The sequence below is a fragment of the Cydia fagiglandana genome, chromosome 6, assembly GCF_963556715.1.
Source record: "Cydia fagiglandana chromosome 6, ilCydFagi1.1, whole genome shotgun sequence".
Classification (NCBI taxonomy): Eukaryota; Metazoa; Arthropoda; class Insecta; order Lepidoptera; family Tortricidae; genus Cydia; species Cydia fagiglandana.
The window spans coordinates 8500975-8520477 of NC_085937.1; the positions used below are offsets into that span (position 1 = coordinate 8500975).

The 19503-nt window shown below is 38.3% G+C and overlaps 2 protein-coding genes and 1 long non-coding RNA gene across 4 annotated transcripts in view; 1 reads left to right on the forward strand and 2 right to left on the reverse strand.

Moving 5' to 3' along the window:
* The window catches only part of LOC134665109 (uncharacterized), a 347418-nt gene that overhangs the window by 97789 nt on the left and 230126 nt on the right, over window positions 1-19503 (reverse strand). The gene's annotated exons all lie outside the window — the stretch shown is intronic.
* On the forward strand, window positions 1786-5595 carry LOC134665081 (cytochrome P450 18a1-like). Its single transcript, XM_063521889.1, has 6 exons — window positions 1786-2410; window positions 2743-2864; window positions 2947-3171; window positions 3284-3488; window positions 3596-3860; window positions 3986-5595. Exons 1-6 carry the CDS (start codon window positions 2026-2028, stop codon window positions 4404-4406), a joined length of 1623 nt encoding a protein of 540 aa, XP_063377959.1. The 5' UTR covers window positions 1786-2025; the 3' UTR covers window positions 4407-5595.
* On the reverse strand, window positions 5592-12254 carry LOC134665082 (cytochrome P450 306a1). 2 transcript variants are annotated; one of them, XM_063521891.1, is made up of 8 exons: window positions 12080-12254; window positions 10284-10605; window positions 9895-10040; window positions 8086-8285; window positions 7539-7989; window positions 6859-7005; window positions 6612-6786; window positions 5592-5840 (listed from the first exon to the last, which is right to left on the reverse strand). In XM_063521891.1, the coding sequence occupies exons 2-8, from the start codon at window positions 10600-10602 to the stop codon at window positions 5659-5661; spliced, it is 1620 nt and encodes a 539-aa protein (XP_063377961.1). In that variant the 5' UTR covers window positions 10603-10605; window positions 12080-12254; the 3' UTR covers window positions 5592-5658. The 2 variants fall into 2 exon arrangements, with proteins under 2 accessions (XP_063377961.1, XP_063377960.1); XM_063521890.1 differs by having other exon boundaries at window positions 10284-10608; window positions 12080-12253.

Here is a 19503-nt window from a genome sequence, read left to right on the forward strand (position 1 = left end):
GATTTCGTCCGATAATTACCTCCCATGAGTCTCAACGCTAATTCCGGCAGAATTTTCAGCTCCCTCGCTTCGGAGTTAGCTCAATTATGGCACGTGACCTAACGATTTTGGAAGAAGTTTGATTCGGTTAGAGGTCGCCTGCGTAGAGCTCCGCCCAAGGCTCGGCCGAGTCGTCGACCCGCCGTCACCTTGCCTCGCGCCAACTTACGCAATTTGTTAATCTTATCGTCTATACCCGACCTCGCCAGCCTCTCGCTAAAATTCGGTGCCTGCATAGTGCGCATGCATTCAATGAAACACTTCTGCATATTCGTTTTTAGCGTTAGCCACGTGAGCTCACTCTATTTTTTTCTTAATAAAAATGTATATGTGTCTTAACAAATAATGTACCTATGTGCTTGTAGCAAGCCTACATATAATACAGGTAATTTTATTAAAATTTCATTTGTATTTCACTTAAATCGAATTCTTAATAACTGTTGTTAGATACTGAATTGTCTATATGTATAAATATTTATAATCTATAATGGTTTAAGTTTTAACAAGCTGAAACGTCTGCCATCGATGCTATTAAGCTTAGAATAATTTTAATAGTGGGTAAATTACTGTCTAAGTAAGGTGAGACTCGAACTCACGGCTTCTGGATTTATAATGGTGCTAAAACTTTGGTAAACGATAACAATTGCAGCTGCATTACTGTTGCTACGTTGACGAGGACGGTAAAGTTTGAAGTTCTTTGCCGCAGTACTGCGGCGATTAGAACGTTCAATTAATCACTCATTTTATCAAGGAAATTGATAGTGACAGTGCCCACGCCGCCGCCGCAACAGTAATGCAACCTTTAGAGCAACACATAGGTAAATCAGTTTTCACATCACCTGTCCGTAAAAGGGCTTTTTCTTCCCTGCTAGGAGGGATCAAAGTACTTAACACTTTTCTGTTCTAGCACACTATTTTTATATTTTTTTGCACATTATTTTTTTAGCTTAATTAATCTGTTTAAGGATCGGATTGTGTCAACACTAAGATTTTTTTTATTTTCCTCATAGCTGATGTGAAAAGTAGTATGTGTCACACGGTATCAAAATTATTTCGTTTTGGGCGTTAACACTTGAATCCCTCATTCATTCATTGAACGCTCAGGATTCAATGTACGCCCTTGACGGAAATATATCATTTTGATCCCTTGTAACACAAACTACTATTCCGTCTTCGTAAGTTTTCCAGCCCCACATTGTGATGTTCATCGTAACTTTCGTAACCGTTACAGCTACTTTCGAGAACTGAATGTTGAAATGTACATTGTTTGTACAGCCCCATATTTGTACAAATTGTAGATATATTGCTTATTGAATTATAGGAAGGATTAATGCTTATGAAGTAGATTTTACAGGTTTTGAATTAATTTCGTCTAATAATATGTATTGTATGTTTGGTTCTATTGCTAGATTTGAACTGCCCTGAAATGTAGGTATGTTACACCAATACAGTATACCAGAAAATTCGTCTTGTTCGTTGCATTTTATGAAATGCACACGTTTAAAATGCATCACAAACCAATCAAACTTAGCTACACAAATGAACAGGTAAGTTTTATTTTGTAAATACCTATAGTTAGATATGAGCCTCTGGCTAAAATATACCCAAGTAAAGAAAAGTGTAAGTACATAATATATCCGGTGACAATGCAATGACGATCCCGCAAAAAAACTAGTCAAATTGAAAGCGCTTGATGATGTTGCTGGTGCTACAAGCAGCTTGGCACTAAGTGCCGAGCGCTGGCAGAGAGAGGTGCGCTGGTGGGACGATCCTGCCAAGCACGTACCACCCCGCGCGTACCTATTTATTGGCAAGGCCACGCCAGCGGCGCGCCAGTGCGCAGACGACGGTCGGACGCGCTGTATCTGCTACTACTGTGACCACCGCGCAGCCGCATACACGTTGCACATAATATTATGATCGATTGATAAAAACGGACATTTCAGTTCAGTTCCTTTTATTTGTTTATTTAAAAAAAGGTTCACTATGATTTCGATACTATCAAATTCTAAACTTTTGTGGGGACTATGTCAAGTGGTGAACTACTGTGTGGCGCCTACATCGCTGCCGCTTCTGCTGGCGGCTTGTGCTGCTCTGCTAGCAGCCCGGCTGGCGCAGCTGGTGCAGGAAGCCCGCAAGCTGCCGCCGGGTCCGTGGGGACCGCCGGTCGTCGGCTACCTGCCTTTCCTCGGCGTGCGCCACAAGACCTTCCTGGAGCTTGCGCGCAGCTACGGCGCGCTGTTCTCTGCGCGCCTGGGCAATCAGCTCACAGTCGTGCTTAGTGACTATCGGCTCATCAGAGAAGCTTTCCGGCGGGAAGAATTCACCGGACGCCCCAGCACGCCTTTGATGCATACTTTGGATGGTCTAGGTGAGTACACTAAATGTAATTTATCAAAGTTACCATAGGTTTTTTCAATATTTTTTGTTTGTCAACTTGCACCATTTTGATCAGTTATCAATTTTATAGTTCGTTAACGTTACTTAATGAAATTATCGTGTAGTTGTGTATTTAATTTCCCTGGTGCGTTTAGTTTTTTGTTAGATAAAATCATTTAAGCGAGTATTCAATTCGCGCCGGGACCACATGGCTTGAGCGCGTGTGGGCGGTGCTCAGGCGCACGCGCCTCCCGCTCCCGAGCGCCGGTGCGCTCGCGCCGCCCACCGACCCCTCGCCGCAACTAACCGCCTCCCTCGTTGCAGGTATCATCAACAGCGAGGGCCGCCTCTGGAAAAGTCAGCGCCGTTTCCTCCATGAAAAACTACGCGAGTTCGGAATGACCTACATGGGAAACGGCAAAAAAATCATGGAAGCCAGAATTAAGGTAGGCATTATCACTTTGCATTCCATAAATCAAATGCATATATTTCCATTTGCACTTGTCTAACGTGCATTTTCTTTCACAGAACGAAGTGCATGACCTGATATCCAATCTACGCAATTCAGAGTGCACTCCAATTGATCCTAATCCGCTCTTGGCTCTTGGCGTATCCAACGTAATCTGCGGCATAACGATGTCCGTCCGCTTCAGCCACGGGGATACGCGTTTCACCAGGCTGAACCATTTAATCGAAGAAGGGATGAGACTTTTCGGAGAAATCCACTACGGCGAGTACATCCCCCTTTACAATGTAAGTTTCATCTATTGACCAATTGTCATTTTTATAACAGCAAAATCAGTAATTAGGTATATACAGTATTTACAAATTATATTATCTAACTTTTATTTTCTTTTGTCCATAGTATTTACCCGGTAAAGCCCAAGCCCAAGTGAAAGTTATGCAAAATCGCGACGAAATGTTTGCATTTTATCAAACACTAATTGATGAACATCGCGCTACATTGGATCTTGACAACGCACGAGACCTCATCGATGTTTACCTGATTGAGATCGAAAAAGCAAAGCTTGAAGGAAGAGCCGGAGAATTGTTCGAAGGACGAGATCACGGTAAGTTATATAATTAAGGCGAACGAATTAATATAATAACTCTCAAGTTAAAATACAATGTGTCCAACTCGCAAAAGCACCTTTTAACAACTGTTATTTACTTACAGAATTACAATTAAAACAAATCCTGGGAGATCTATTTTCTGCGGGCATGGAAACAATTAAATCATCCCTATTATGGATGCTCGTGTTCATGCTCAGAAATCCAGAAGTCAAGAGACGAGTTCAAGAGGAACTCGACGCTGTGGTTGGTCGGGAGCGACTACCTACAATCGAAGACATGCCAAATTTGTCGTACACTGAAACCACCATCTTGGAGACTTTGAGAATGTCGAGCATTGTCCCTCTTGCTACGACTCATTCACCAACAAAGTAAGTTTATATATTTATTTGATCAGTCTTCGTTTTATTAAGTAATGCACAATAAATATCATATACATTGGTTATGTATATTTGTGTTATATACTTAACTAATATCAGGTAATTTTCTTTAACAGGGACGTACATCTGAACGGATACAAAATTCCGGCTGGATCACAAGTTGTACCCCTCATCAACTGCGTGCACATGGATCCCAACCTTTGGGACGAGCCCGAAAAGTTCAATCCAAGCAGATTCCTCGATGAGGACGGAAAGATCAGACGCCCGGAATATTTCATGCCCTTCGGGGTGGGGCGGCGGATGTGTCTTGGTGATGTGCTCGCACGCATGGAGATGTTCATGTTCTTCGCGTGCGTGATGCACCAGTTCGACGTGCAACTAGCGGAGGGCGCGGACTCGCCTTCCCTGGAAGGCACTGTGGGTGCTACTATCGCTCCGCAAGCCTTCCGCCTGCGGTTTATCCCGCGCTCACCACCCGCGCCGCTGGTGCCGGTCGTGCCCGACCACCCGCATCTGCGCCACGTCGGTGCGCACTAAACCCCGATGAGTAATTAGATTCCAAAAAAAATCCAATGATTGGCACTGTCATTAATAAGAGTCAACAATAACAGTGACTTGTAATATAGTCAGAAACGTTATTGATTCTTAAAATTGATGACCAGTGCAATATGCAAATTTAGTCCCATAAAAGAATTTTCGTTTCATATTATAGTGTTTATATGTACAAAAAGCAATTCAGAAAGTGGGTATCCATTGTGTCTATATAAATTTATTATCTAATTCGGAAATGTATTCATGTATTTCTTGTATTTGTTGGCACATATTAGTCTCATTGCGAGGCTTCGGAGTCTTTATAATATCTTCTCTGCCTTTATAATAAAATAACCTTGTAAATTGAAACGAAAACACGTTGAAATTTTTTTGGAATCTAATTATAAATCAGGATGTATTCGACGCGGCTTCCCTGCCACTTTACCCACCAGTATTTACTGATCACTCGTTTTAGAGCGCATCGACGACCATTTATTTAAGTTATATTAAGTAAGTAACGACGTCGCTGAAGCGACAGTCGAGGCTGTGCATAAAGTGTTCAATTTAGTAGATAACAGAATTATAGACGTATTGAAAACTCCCATCGTTGAGATTATGAAATGTTTTTCGTATATGTAAACAGTATTAAAAAAACAAGAAGTTTTCTTGAGTGACCTGTAAGGTCTTTGGAATTTACACCATACGAAGTACATTTGTGAAATTTGATCAATGTAAGCACTAATTAAGTTCTAGTATACCAAAATTGTATATTCATTCTAGGTCATTATTTATTAAGATCACTTAGAAGAGTGCCTGTTTGAGTGAGATCTCATGTTTGTTGTGTTGAATATCATTATGTTTCGATAGGGTTTGCAAGTGTTCATATGTAACTTTTCTAGTTAACACGATATTATATTGTACCTTTCAAGACTATAAGATAACATTCCATCATAGTTTAGGTTCAACCAGTAACTAGTCTACATAATATTAAATATTTAAGTGATCTTTAATTATCAGTTGGAAGTAGAGAATTTCAACTTTGTGCAACCAAGTTGCTCTGTACTGAACTTATATTTATACTTTCAGCTCACCGCTATATAGTATATTACCAATACATTCGCCTTGTAAATATAGCTATTAACAGAGAATACAAATTTGTATTTCAGAAATAAATGAAGAAAAGATAAAACATAAATGCAGTTTATTTATTACGTACCTATTATTTCACACAAAAATCCACTACAGAACAATGTCGTTATTACAAGGGATCGCAATAGAAAAGCACCGGTGGGGGTGTCAAAGTAAGCCCAACCCTTCCTTTCATGTCTTCTTCAGAAGGCGGGTCTGAAGCTAGTCGTATTCTTCGACGACGGAATAGTCTAGCAACCAGACCACAAGATATCATACGGGAAAGCTCGTCTCCTGGGCACATACGCTTTCCTGAGTAAAATAATATATGTATTAGTAAGATTTAGCGATCATTTTACAAATACGACGAATAAGAGAGTTATGTAGGTACTTACATCCCAAAAATAAAATATAAATAGCTACAAATTAACACATATAAATAAATAAATATTTTCGGTGGTGGCCTAGCGGTGAGAGCGTGCGACTTGCAATCTGGAGGTCGCGGGTTCAAACCCCGGCTCGTACCAATGAGTTTTTCGGAACTTATGTACGAAATATAATTTGATATTTACCAGTCGCTTTTCGGTGAAGAAAAACATCGTGAGGAAACCGGACTAAAACCAATAAGTCCTAGTTTACCCTCTGGGTTGGAAGGTCAGATGGCAGTCGCTTTCGTAAAAACTAGTGCCTACGTCAAATCATGGGATTAGTTGTCAAGCGGACCCCAGGCTCTCTGAGCTGTGGCGAAATGCCGGGATAACGCGAGGAAGAAGATAAATAAATAAATATTATAAGCACATTCTCACACAAATTGACGAAGTACCTACCACGGTAAACTCAAGAAAGATTGTGTAGAGCACCGACAATCAACGATAAATATAATAAATAGACAAATACTTTAATACCTACATAGAAAACATCCATTACTCAGGAACAAATATCTGTGCTCGTCACACAAATAAATGCCCTTACCTGGATTCGAACCCAGGACCATTGGCTTCACAGGTAAGGTCACTACCCACTAGGTCATACCGGTCGTCAATATTACCATATTACTCAAGTAATGAAAATGCTATCACTTACCTGTTTGAAAAGGTATAAATTCTTGAGGTTTGAGAAGACTACCATCGTCAGAAATGAAACGACTAGGCTTAAATTCTTCTGGGTCCTTCCATGCTTCGGGATCCATATGCATTGCCCATTGCAGAGGGATTACCATTGCCCCCTTTGGGACTTTGTAGCCTCCCAACATAGTATCCTGAGAAAAGGATTTTTTGTCAGATATACATTCTTACAGTCTAAGGTTTAACATGGCGAACCTTATACAAACCTGTAAACATCCATGAGGAATTCCGACTGGAACTATAGAACGGATACGCTGAGTTTCACAAATGGCTGCCATAAGAAGTGGTAATCGGGTGCTGTCGACTTGATCTTCTTCCGGATATACATTTAAAATTTCCGTTCGTATGCGCTCCTAAAAAAATTTAAATACTTAAGTTATTTGAAATGGGGCAACACATATAGTTAGTTCGTTTTTTTAGCATCAGAAAGAACTTGAAAGAAGGTAAGCGATCTTAACATGTCTTTTAATTGAAAAACGCTTTTTAAAAATCAGTAACTATTACTTATGAAAGCAGAAGAATATAAATAATCGTATTAGATTCATAATTGTTACATATTTACCGTAACTTATTTTTAAAATGTGCTTTTCGAAAAAAAGACACATCAAGATTGTTTACCTTATTTCTAATGCTAAAAAAAACGAACTATAGTAAAGAAAAAAACAAATATTTGAAAATAAATGTGGCTACGATTACTAAATACATACATATATATACCTTCCCGTACAGTCAACATCAATAACAGCGGATGAGACTACGCGTCAAAAGTATGTATATATCATTCTCTGGCAGCATTATAATAAGATATATGACTCTATATGTAGGACGATTAGATTTTGGCTGATACTTTTAGCGCCTTGATGCTGACAGTACATTAAAATCTTACCTGTTCTTCCGGATACAGAGCCATATACAACAAAAACCATGCCAAAGTAACGGAAGTGGTGTCCAGGCCTGCTCCAAACATATCACATGAAAGGTAGTAGAGTTGTTCATCTGTGACAAAAACTGCTGAGCTATCACCACTATCAAATCTCTTTTTTTGTTCTTCTAGGAAACTGTCTAAAATACAATCGCCTTCGGTTGCAATTAATGTCTCAGGATCAAAAAAGTGTTCTTCTGCTTGGTCCACGTGTTTACTGTAAGTGACACATTTAATGTGCCCATCTGGGTGTTCACTATGAAGGTCCGCGTGAGGGGGGTATTCAGCCCCGGGTGGTGTGACTAGTCCCAGCATTTTGCGACGTCTGGCTATTATACCGGCGGAAAACCTGTGCGTTTGTGCTTGCCCTCGAACAAGTGTTTCCATAGTTTTTCGAATAGATGACGAGAAAAATCTAAAAATAAATTGAATAAAAAAAATCAAGAAAACAGAATAAAACTATATACACGTATGTACTAACTTACCGCTACTTACTAGTAACGACACTTACCTCATAAAAGGCAAAAAGTTTACAACACCAGAGACTCCCATTTCGTAACACCCTTCCTCTTGAATCTGCCTTAACCAATGCCAAGTTTTGTCTTCAGGTGGGAATTTAAAGCCAAATACTATTTCATTTACTACATTGCCGAGTGAGTTAGACAGCATGTGCGACAAATCCATGGGTGAGCCAGCCGATTTTTCCACATTCTGCCAAAAATTAAGTTAAGTTGTCAATGCAATTCATTTGGTTTAAATAAAGGACTGAGGACTAAAACAGCAAAAAATCTAAGATAATAATATGTATAAGTTTTTGCTGTCTGAGTCTCAGAAACACTTTGTCACTGACAGAAGGTCACATTCAACAGAACGCTTAATAAGTGTAGCTTTTTTGAGCGGATAACAAGAAGTCTGAACTTAAGTATGGCCAGGGCACCTTCACACTTTATTATTGGATTCTCAGTATAATGACCTTATATGCAAATGAAACGAAACATTTAATATAACATTTGTACAACCTTTTATTTATATCATCGGTAGACTTTATAGGTTTATCTATTTATCTGTGTTTGTGTGGGTGTGTGGTCTGCTGTTTTTTATGCAGTAATTTAATAATAAATAGCATAAAATTTATTTAAGTTAGAAGATCAACGTTCATTCTTGTCATTTTCGTAGAAAACCATAGTCTTCATTACGACTATTACAGACGACTATATTTAGAAAAAAACTTTTTACAAAAAAAAAGAAAACCGATTTAAAAAAGGATAAAATAAAATATTATCGGCTTTTAAGCATGTGCGTTACCAACTTATATGTTAGGAGTCGGTGCCTATTTATATAATTAGGATTTTCCTGGACTCCGTCTGGAAAATAGTTCCTGTCACTACACTAAACCCATCTTCCACCTCGCCACTGACTCGATTCCTCAATCTCACAGCGCAACAACCCCATCACTAAACCTCTCGATCCTGAACCCTGAACCACCAACCCTTCTTCCGCCATTTCCCGACTCATCAACCCCTGACCCCTTATTTCCTAATCCTAACCCCCGATCCCACAACTTCCATCCCCCGGCCGCTAAACTCCTAACCCCTGATTCCTTAACTTCCAACCCCTCAGTTTTGGACCTATCAGTTCATCGTCCCGCAACCCCCAACTTCAGACTCCCTATATACCAACCTCTACCTTCACCTCTCACATTTACTTCCTCTACTTTCCTCTTTGTCTTTCTGTAATCATTTCCAACACTACCTACATCAGAAATCATAATACACTCAATTATAAGATGGAAGTTAGTTCATTTTGTCAGTAGCCTTACCACGTGTTTGACATTGACATATTCGCTAACGTGTACGTAACTTACGTTTCTCGTATCTCCCTCGTACTGGCATCCTATTAGTGCGAGCGATATTTATAGAAAGTAAGTTGAGAAGGCGTTAGCGAATATGTAGCATCAAACTTGTGGTAAGGCTACAGTTGCAATAGGTACATCAAATTGGTGGTTTTCGGGAGGAAATGCTTGAGTTACTTTAGAAAATACCGATATCACCATACTCGTATCTTTAAAAATTGAGGAGTTCCCACAATTCCTTATGGATCCCATCATCAGAACAGAAACAGATTACCTAATGTAGTATTGTATTTCCTTTCGAACAAAAAAGAATTAAGTATTCAAATCGGACCACGTGTCTCGAAGTAATCTGTGAACATACTTAAGTACATTAAGAAAAACACAAACCGAATACAGAACCTACTCCTATGAAATTGAAGTCGGTCAATAGATAGGTAGTAAAATAAACTGTTACGTATTTACACTTACTTCTAGAAGTTCATAAACTCCGGATGCAATTCGTTTCTCCAACTTTTCTCTGGATGCACTATGCTTGCTCATTCCATAACTTTTCAGCCATGTTGTCACCAGTTTTCTTTGATCTTTCCATAATGGACCTTCAGCGCAAATTATTCCTAAAAAATTAAGTGTCAGCAAGGTGTAACAATAAATATTTACCTAATCTATATTAAACTTTCGTGAGAAATACTTATTTTAAAATGTTTTTCACTCATCACCCGGGCCCGGGTAACATGTCACCAATAGCGACTAAAAATTCAAGTGAGTGAAACCGTTGTCGTAGAAACATTTTAATATTTACCTACTTCAATTTTTTTATCATGTATAAAATAAAGGAGACATGTGTCTATTAGGCTTACCATTTCCATGCATTATCCCATGTGTTAAAAATAATGGAGCTCTGCCAGAAAAAGCATCCTTTGCAAAAGCCTCTCTGATTAATTTATGATCGGACAGCACGACCGCATAAATACTGCCCATCCCAATTCCATAAATCGGACCGAACTGCCTGGATAATTTAGTTAATGTTAAATGCGGATGATGTCGGTCAATGAACGGCAAATATCCGACTACTGGCAGGCCCCACGGACCCGGAGGTAAGCTCCTCCATTTTTTGATTTTTTTGCTTATCCAGAACCCCGCGACAAACATACACAACCATACAAAAAAGAAATCCATGTTCTTCTGAAACAACATTATGATCACATCATAAAGTGCTTAAATGAGGTATAATAAGGAAAAAGATTATTTTGTGAAAAAGCTATTAAGAAATTATAGTATTCTTTAAATTTTATCATAAAGGCGTGCATTATGTTGATAGCATTCCTATGCAAATTCGTTAGATGGGGTTGCGTCATCGTTTTAGCTTGGCATCAGCTTTGGCGAACTGGCTTTTAATTTGAATACTGAATTAATCAGAAAATTGCACTCTGGATACGACCATACATTTTATATACCATTACTCGTATGTACTAAATACATAACTAACATTCTGCTGTTTAAATTATTTTAACATAGTTATGCCCGCCGCGCCATATTTCAGTTAATGCGGATACCATCAAATAGTGTTTCGTTTTGCTCTAAACCGCAAAACGTAATTCAAGACCAAAAAAAGTAACAGAATGTTGCCACTGCAATAATTTGTTTGTAAAATACGACGACCGGTCTGGCCTAGTTGCTAGTGACCCTGCCTGCGAAGCCGATGGTCCTGGGTTCGAATCCCAGTAAGGGCATTTATTTGTATGATGATACAGATATTTGTTCCTGAGTCATGGGTGTTTTCTATGTATTTAAGTATTTGTATATTATATATATCGTTGTCTGAATACTACACCACAAGCCTTCTTGTTCTGTAGGACTTAGTCAATCTGTGTAAGAATGTCCTATAATACTTATTTATTCTTTATTATTATTTATAAAATAGTAAATTCCTTTTGATAAATAATCACGCTAAGATAATTTATTTATTAGTATTTTTGCTCCTACGATTTAAAAAAGTACTTTTATTTACTTATTTTTACATAAGTAAATACAAGACGCGCTAGTAAAAAGTGGCAACATCGTCTTACTTTTTTTGGTCTACAATTACGTTTTGCAGTATAGTTTCGACCGATACCGAACTTTGGGCAAAAATTACTGCGCCAAAAACAATTAAAATAGTTCTTTACCTATAAATTTACAAGAAAACCTATAGATATGTACCTATGCCGTAACGCAGTAATCTCACAAAAACATACAATCATATTCAAAAACTTTATTTTACTCTCTGTACTTCTGATTCTTCTGAATAACATTTATCTGTTCTACGCGCGTAGCTCATTCGATAGCACCTACATCATAGGTGCGTTTCGTTATGACATGATAAATATTATCCCAAACCGCTTACGTTATCTTCGTCACGTCATCGCCATCTAGCGGTCACCGCTAAATATAACGAAGACAAGCGTCCACTCACTGTCACTCGGTAAATGTTTTTAAAAGATACAGTTTCTACTTAGCTTCAATTTTTTTTGTAATGATGGGTAGTTTAATATAGTTAACATCATTAATACTCACAACGTCACGCTTGTATGTACACAAGGCCTTACACAATGCTACCAACATAGCAACACAATCATGACAAAAACAGCTATGAATTTGGGAATAAAATGCTTACCAAAAACAGCTCCGCCCGCTAGCCAACGAAATCGAACATTTAATGTGTCAAGGAAGGATTTGTGAATATTAATCACTGTAGGTATGTGTACTAATACAAAAATAGATACTGATAAATGCTAGCACAGTCAATGGGAAGTTATCGGAGCACACTGATCACGTGGCCTCGTTCAAGGCGACTGCTCGCAGCGCCGGCGCGGCGACGATACTAAGTGGAAACAAACTTTATACTGAACTCAAATTTCAAATTTGTTATTCAATACGAATTTTATTTTCAAATTCAATCAATATATTCCGATTCTTTCTAGATAGGAACAGCGTGGGGCTGTTTTGCATTTGCGTCTGCAGATAAATTTAAAGGAATAAATTACCTGAAAGTTGGGACTACACGGGTACACGACACGACTACACGCGCCAACCAAGTAAGTATAAAAAAAAACATATCGACTTTTAAAGTTGACGATGGCGCAGTCTAAAATTTAATTGCTTATAGTATCATTAACATGAATCAACATTGATTAATTTATATTTAATTAGTAATTACTTAGGTACTCAAAGAATATATTCACATTAATAAATTAGAACTAAAAGACTAATGGCGTTATTTATAAACGTTTATCACATTTAACAACCGTTGATAATCGTTTGTCCCTATTCGTCATTCTGACATTTATCTTTGTTATGAGACAAATTTTAACAGAAGTTTGTAAGAGGTTGTTACGTTTTATGGATAAGGGGGTGATAATATAAGAATATGACAATGGGTTACAGAACCCAAAACCGAGGAGCTTGCTTTAATTTGAATCTTCAACTGCATGCAAAATGTTGTTTCTGCATTTAAAGGGTTAGGCATTAATGGAATTAATGGTTATCTTATCTAAATATAATAAAATTAATTGTAACAACTCGTGTCCAATATTGTACGTATAAGAAAAAAACGATATATGTAGATATCAGTACTCGAAACGATGGAAGTAATTTTAAAGTCTAATTACCTGTATGTAATAAAATAAAAATAAAATAGGTGTCGTTGAGATAAAAATATCCTAATATTTTTTTTTATTTAATACCTAGTACCTGCAACGAAATTAAAATCGAAAATAACGATGTGTTAATAATGAAATACTTTATACATAGGGGTCATCCATTAATTACGTCACACGAATTTCTAGGTTTTTTGACCCCTCCCCCCTCCTTGTCACACTTGGTCACATTTGGCAAACCCCTCCCCCCCTAGTGTGACGTCACATTTTTTCTACGAAATCGCTAAATCGAATTAAATAAGTACCTAAATATTTTTGACGATATAAATATTAGTAAATTTATAACCTAAAACTGCTTAGGAAAGAAAATTAAACGAATAAAAACGATTATCGTTTTAAAAACTTGTTATTTAAATGTACAGCGAATAAAATAATTTAAATAAATTTTCGGTTACTGATAAAGTTAAAGTGACGTCACAAAGTTTGTATCTCCCCCCTCCCCCATGTCACAATATGTCACATTTTCTTGACCCCCTCCCTCCCCCTAAACGTGTGATGTAATTAATGGATGACCCCATATTTCCAAATATTTACTTTTATGCTCCTTATCCTTATTCTATTATTTATAAATAATATAATTATTTATAAAGAATAGAATAAAGATTATTCTATTATTTATAATTATTCGTGTATGGCGTGACGAGAATACAAGATGAAGGCCAAAAGTTTAACCCAACGCAGAAAAAATAAGGGATTTGTCCTCAGTTAACCTTTGCTTTGCCTAGCATGGAGTGTGCTCAAGCCATAAAAGTTTGACAACACGGCGAATAAGAGATTTCCTTTGGTAGAATCAATCTTTGTGTTCCTAAAATGTATTTAAGAAGTGGAGCCACCCAGATTTTTGATGCAGGTGTCGGTGACGTCTGAGGTTAATATTTTTTAAAGTATAGGTTCTATGTCAAGTGTAGTATCATTTCCAACTAAATCAAAGATGTAGACATAGATTTCATCTAAATCGGTTTAGCCGTTAATCCGTTATTGATTTCCCATAAAATCTTACACCTTCCTTTTCACTTTTGAGAGATTTTTTTTAATAAAAAGTATTCTTCCCCGGGACTCAAAATATCTCTATACCAAATTTTATCTAAATCGGTTCAGCGGTTATTGGATCCCCATACAATTTTCCACCTCCATTTTCTCACTCTTAGGGGATGATTTTTGAGATTAAAAGTATGCTATGTTATTCCCTGGGACTCAAACTATCTCTGTACCAAATTTTTACTAAATTGGTTTAGCGGTTTAGGCGTGAAGACTTGAAGAGGAATTAAAAAAAAAGTATTTTTTTCGTATTTTATGTGTTTTTACTTCAGAATGGTGTCATTATGATATCATAAATGAATTCGGCATCCCCGATTTATACGTAAACGATACCAAACTTGGCCTAGTAGCTTAAATGACATAAATATCAAGATCAAATTGAGAGAGCCCCCCCCCCCTAAAATTTTACATCAAAAATCTCGGTGGCTCCACTTCTTAAATCCATCCTTGGGTCCTAAGGACCAATCCGCCAAAGGAAATCTCTTGTTCACTCAACGCCGTATCCCACCCCCAGCACCTTCTGCTACATGTGATGCGGAGGGATGAACTAAACTAAAGTCATGCAACGAGAAAAGTACCTATTAGGAATGAATTTGAAGGCATGTAAGAGGAAATGAAAAGCCAGGATCTATGAAAATAAAGAATGTGAATTAAGAGATGGCGGGCGACAGAGATGTATGGAAGGAGAAGACACGCTGCATCGACCCTGAGTAAATTGGACAAGGGCAGGCGAGGCGAGTGATGGTGATGAGATTGTATGTATTACTATTGTCCGGTGATCTGCTCTGAAAGACCTATTTACAGACATATTATCTCAGTTAAGTTAATCGCGTCATAAAGTCAGCGATCACTCGGTTAATTGACATTGTAAAGATTATACTGCTGCGGCTGATATCGGGTCTATGGGCGAATAATGTCGTATCAAACTATACGCCTATGAAGCCTATAATTACATGAAACATTTTTGCCTCGCAATGATTCGATGAGAGCACATTCGTTGGTGATATCGATTTGTGTGGGTGTGCGTTTATTCAATTAAGTTCATGTGGGTAAAATGCATCTAGTGATGTGATTGGTGGTGACCAAGCGGCACTAATAAGAAATTAATACAAGCAGTACCTTAACTGTCCATGAAGGTCAAATTGGCCCTTTTATTTACACAAAATATAATGCAAGTGTATTATATTCTGTAGGCAAGATTGCAAGGTCGAAGAGAAGTTTTTTAAAGATTATTTTCATTAAAATGGTCCACACACCTATTTGATCAGCCTTTTGTAAAGGTGGACCTTGGATTTGCACTCATTTTTATAACACACTTGTAACTGTAATGAATGAGAATATTTGCAGAATAAACTGTTAAGCTAATGAGTCCGAGAAATTAACAGAGAGAAACATTTTCTATACCTAGAACCGAAAGTCTCGCGAGAAAAAACTTCAAGACAGTGCGCCTGATGAAGGTGATCTTCGCTATATGTATATTATATTAAAGAGTACAGGAGATGTCCGCCACTTCTGCAATTTGTTTACCTAAACTAAGTTTGATGAGTACTATAACTTTTTAATTATTTGCCCGTGTTACAGGGTCCATCCACTATAATCCGTCTCCAAATCACTAAACGTAAATAATTTTCAATTCGCCTGTAATACTTACTGTAACGTACGCGTGAAGGTGTGTGTAACGTACGTAGCGCACACTACACTAGCTAACCGTAAAATGACCAGGCTAAAGCTCAGAAATATGTTTTTCGGACTATCTTCTGACTGAACCTAAAGATTAAGATGAGTTAAGGCACTGAATAATATATCTTTATTGTATCGGAGGCGATCAGGCGACACGTGGTCAGGCGCAGCTACACATTAATCGGCATTAGGATCTCGTTACGATTGGTCCGATAAGGCTCGGCCGCTGACCGGCCTTCACACTTCGCGCTGCCTGCGTCCGCGACTACCCGACCTCGCCTGCTTGTCGCAAGTGCCCAAGATTTTTGTACAATGTATCTTATAAGTTTTGATGTTCCTTTCATTTTACTGTATAGCCTGAGTATATTTGTAGAATTAATTTGTTATCAAAAGAAGACTAGTAAGTACAGTACATATTTGTAGTTAACACTGCTCTTTCTTTCACTCGTCTTAGAGTCTAGCTCAGCTATGCCTATTATGGACCCGAAGCAAGCGTGGCTCACTCCGTGATTTCGTCGCTTTGCAACAGGTAGCTACAAGTACATCCATCCCACACCAATTTTGGTGGCTAGCCATAAACCGCGCGTGGCGCTGTCGCCACCTAGCGGCCATATCTGTCCTATTCGTAACAGACGCGTTTTGTTAGAGAGTGAGTCTTTTGTACCTAATCATCATCATCATCTCACCCATAAGACCTCCACTGCTGAACATAGGCCTCCCCCTTATGGGGGGTGAATGCCATAATCGCCACGCTTGGCAGGCGGGTTGGCGATCGCAGTCGAGTACATCGAATTTGAGGGACGCTGCTGCCCGTCCACCGGTGGTCTTGGACGTAGTTTAAGGACATACCCGGATCCAACCCAAGCCTTTTGTACCTAATACTATTTATTCTGTGCCCGAAGGTCCATTTTCTGAATTACTCTCCCACATTGCACGGTCTTTAGTAGAGATGCCCCGAATAGTGAATTTGGCCGAATACCGAATACCGAATATTCGGCCCCCTCTCTCGGCCGAATACCGAATATTCGGCGACCGAATATTCGGCATAACAGTCATGCGAACATTTTGAGTCACAATTATTATGAAAACTGTTCGCCAACAAAGCACAACGTTTGCTAAGATATATGTTTATGTTGAACAGAATTAATGAATATAGTCATAGTCAATCAAATCAGACCCATGATCAAAAATGAAATATTTTGGAATCAACAAATGCTCAAAAACTTGCCTTCTCATTAAACCACTTTCCAAGAATACATTTTAGATATTAAATATACCTAGTTTTTGGTAATTTTTTTTGTGATTTTTTTCTTTTTAGGTAGGTGTAACAGATATTCGGTATTCGGCCGAATAGTAGGCAATATTCGGCCGAATACCGAATATTCGGCAAAGTGGCCGAATAGGCCGAATACCGAATAGTTGCCGAATATTCGTGGCATCTCTAGTCTTTAGCTTCATCTTTTATGGCACTACTTATGTTTAACTCTTCGTATTTTCCCTAAATCGACTGCAAAGCGAAAAGCGGTGTGCACCATCATCTTGTAGATTAAAAGATCTTGAGGGACAGCGGTTATTTTTGTAGTCTATTTCCCGATTTGGGAATAAATTGCATTATTGAGCCTTGCTCGCTCTTGCGAGCTGGGTATGCCCGGAGCAAAATAACCCCTTCAGGATAACCATGTGGTGTTAACTTATTTAAAATATGACATTGCTTGAAAACAAATTCATTACTTACATTATTTAATCAATTTACTCTTTTATGTAAAGGCCCCTAAATAAAAAAACCGGGCAAGTGCGAGTCGGACTCGCGCACGAAGGGTTCCGTACCATAATGCAAAAAAAGGCAAAAAAAAACCCGGGCAAGTTCGAGTCGGACTCGCGCACGAAGGGTTCCGTACCATAAAGCAAAAAAAAAAAAGGAAAAAATGCAAAAAGAAAACGGTCACCCATCCGAGTACTGACCACGCCCGACGTTGCTTAACTTTGGTCAAAAATCACGTTTGCTGTATGGGAGCCCCACTTAAATCTTTATTTTATTCTGTTTTTAGTATTTGTTGTTATAGCGGCAACAGAAATACATCATCTGTGAAAATTTCAACTGTATAGCTATCACGGTTCGTGAGATACAGCCTGGTGACAGACAGACGGACGGACGGACGGACGGACGGACAGCGAAGTCTTAGTAATAGGGTCCCGTTTTACCCTTTGGGTACGGAACCCTAAAAAAACGGTCACCCATCCAAGTACTGACCCCGCCCGACGTTGCTTAACTTCGGTCAAAAATCACGTTATTGTATAGGAGCCCCATTTAAATCTTCATTTTATTCTGTTTTTAGTATTTGTTGTTATAGCGGCAACAGAAATACATCATCTGTGAAAATTTCAACTGTCTATCTATCACGGTTCGTGAGATACAGCCTGGTGACAGACGGACGGACGGACAGCGAAGTCTTAGTAATAGGGTCCCGTTTTACCCTTTGGGTACGGAACCCTAAAAAAAGATATAATGGCGATTTATCCCTGTCCGTTTTGATCATGTTTAGGTACCTACCCGTATGTATTATTATCAGAGCTCGGCGGGGGTGAGTTGTTTTCAGAGTTTGCACAACATGGACATGCCTTGTCATTCGATGGTCTATGTGGTGTAATTTAATAACTAAAGAAATTATTTTATTTAGGCTGCAGGCTGCCTTTCCGCTACGATCTTTATGTCGCCATTAAAACAAATGCATTTTATAGCAAGCTTTTTTAGTAAAAACCTCTTCAAATAATATGTGTATCCATCCATATGCTACTATTAAAGTTTATTTGTACATAAGGGGCTGTCCATAAATTACGTCATCGATTTTCGACGATTTTTGATCCCCCCCCCCCTATAATCATCCAAAAATCACGCTTCAAATGACCCTATTTCCTCCTATTTCATGCTACCGTCATCCGATGTCCAGACCCCACCCCCCCTAATTTTAAATGACGTAATTTATGAATAGCCCCTAAGGCACTGTCATTTTAGTTCAATTATAATTAGTTATTAGTAGTAGTATAAAGTTTTATTTTAATATTTCTTTCTAAGGTGTATCTATATTAATATCTACACTTGACATAAGTGACGTCAAAATGGCTCACCCCTGCCGAGCACTGATTATGTATGTACTTCATCATTTTATTTTCATTTTAATTGAGACGGACAAACGCTGACATATACCTACATTGTCGATTACCGCGTGCGGGCACGAATTTATTTTAAATGGATAGTTAATTTAAATACATAAATATAGTAATATACTATTTAAGGTTTTTATACATGTACCTACCTCTCATAATATATATTTATTGTGCAATATGTCAATAATAAATCAAGCGGTATTAATTCCTTGTTGTAAATTGAAAGGCTTAGCTTTTTAAATGTACATTGAATAATACTACAATAACTACTATATAATGGTTGACGACTAGTACCCTTACCATGAGTCACTGACAGTGTAAAAACTGACATGTACGCTAACGTCTACATAATTTTATTTCTATTCATCTCGCTCGTACTCGCACATAAGTGCGATCTATAGAAAGTAAGTTACGTTCTCGATAGCGTTTATATCAGTGCCAAACTGGTGGTAGCCACATAGTTGGCGGCGAGAGGATGAGTTGGGGCGGCGCTCTGGTA

What these genes read in the sequence shown, in the direction of transcription:
- LOC134665082 (XM_063521891.1), bottom strand. Translation starts at nt 10,602, where the DNA reads ATGGATTTCTTTTTTGTATGGTTGTGTATGTTTGTCGCGGGGTTCTGG. An exon ending in TGGGATAATGCATGGAAATG is followed by an intron (nt 10,041 to 10,283) that starts GTAAGCCTAATA and finishes TTAATTTTTTAG; the next exon opens with GAATAATTTGCGCTGAAGGT. An exon ending in CTCTGTATCCGGAAGAACAG is followed by an intron (nt 7,006 to 7,538) that starts GTAAGATTTTAA and finishes AAATTTTTTTAG; the next exon opens with GAGCGCATACGAACGGAAAT.
- LOC134665081 (XM_063521889.1), top strand. Translation starts at nt 2,026, where the DNA reads ATGATTTCGATACTATCAAATTCTAAACTTTTGTGGGGACTATGTCAA. An exon ending in TCATGGAAGCCAGAATTAAG is followed by an intron (nt 2,865 to 2,946) that starts GTAGGCATTATC and finishes TTTCTTTCACAG; the next exon opens with AACGAAGTGCATGACCTGAT. An exon ending in AGTACATCCCCCTTTACAAT is followed by an intron (nt 3,172 to 3,283) that starts GTAAGTTTCATC and finishes TTTTGTCCATAG; the next exon opens with TATTTACCCGGTAAAGCCCA.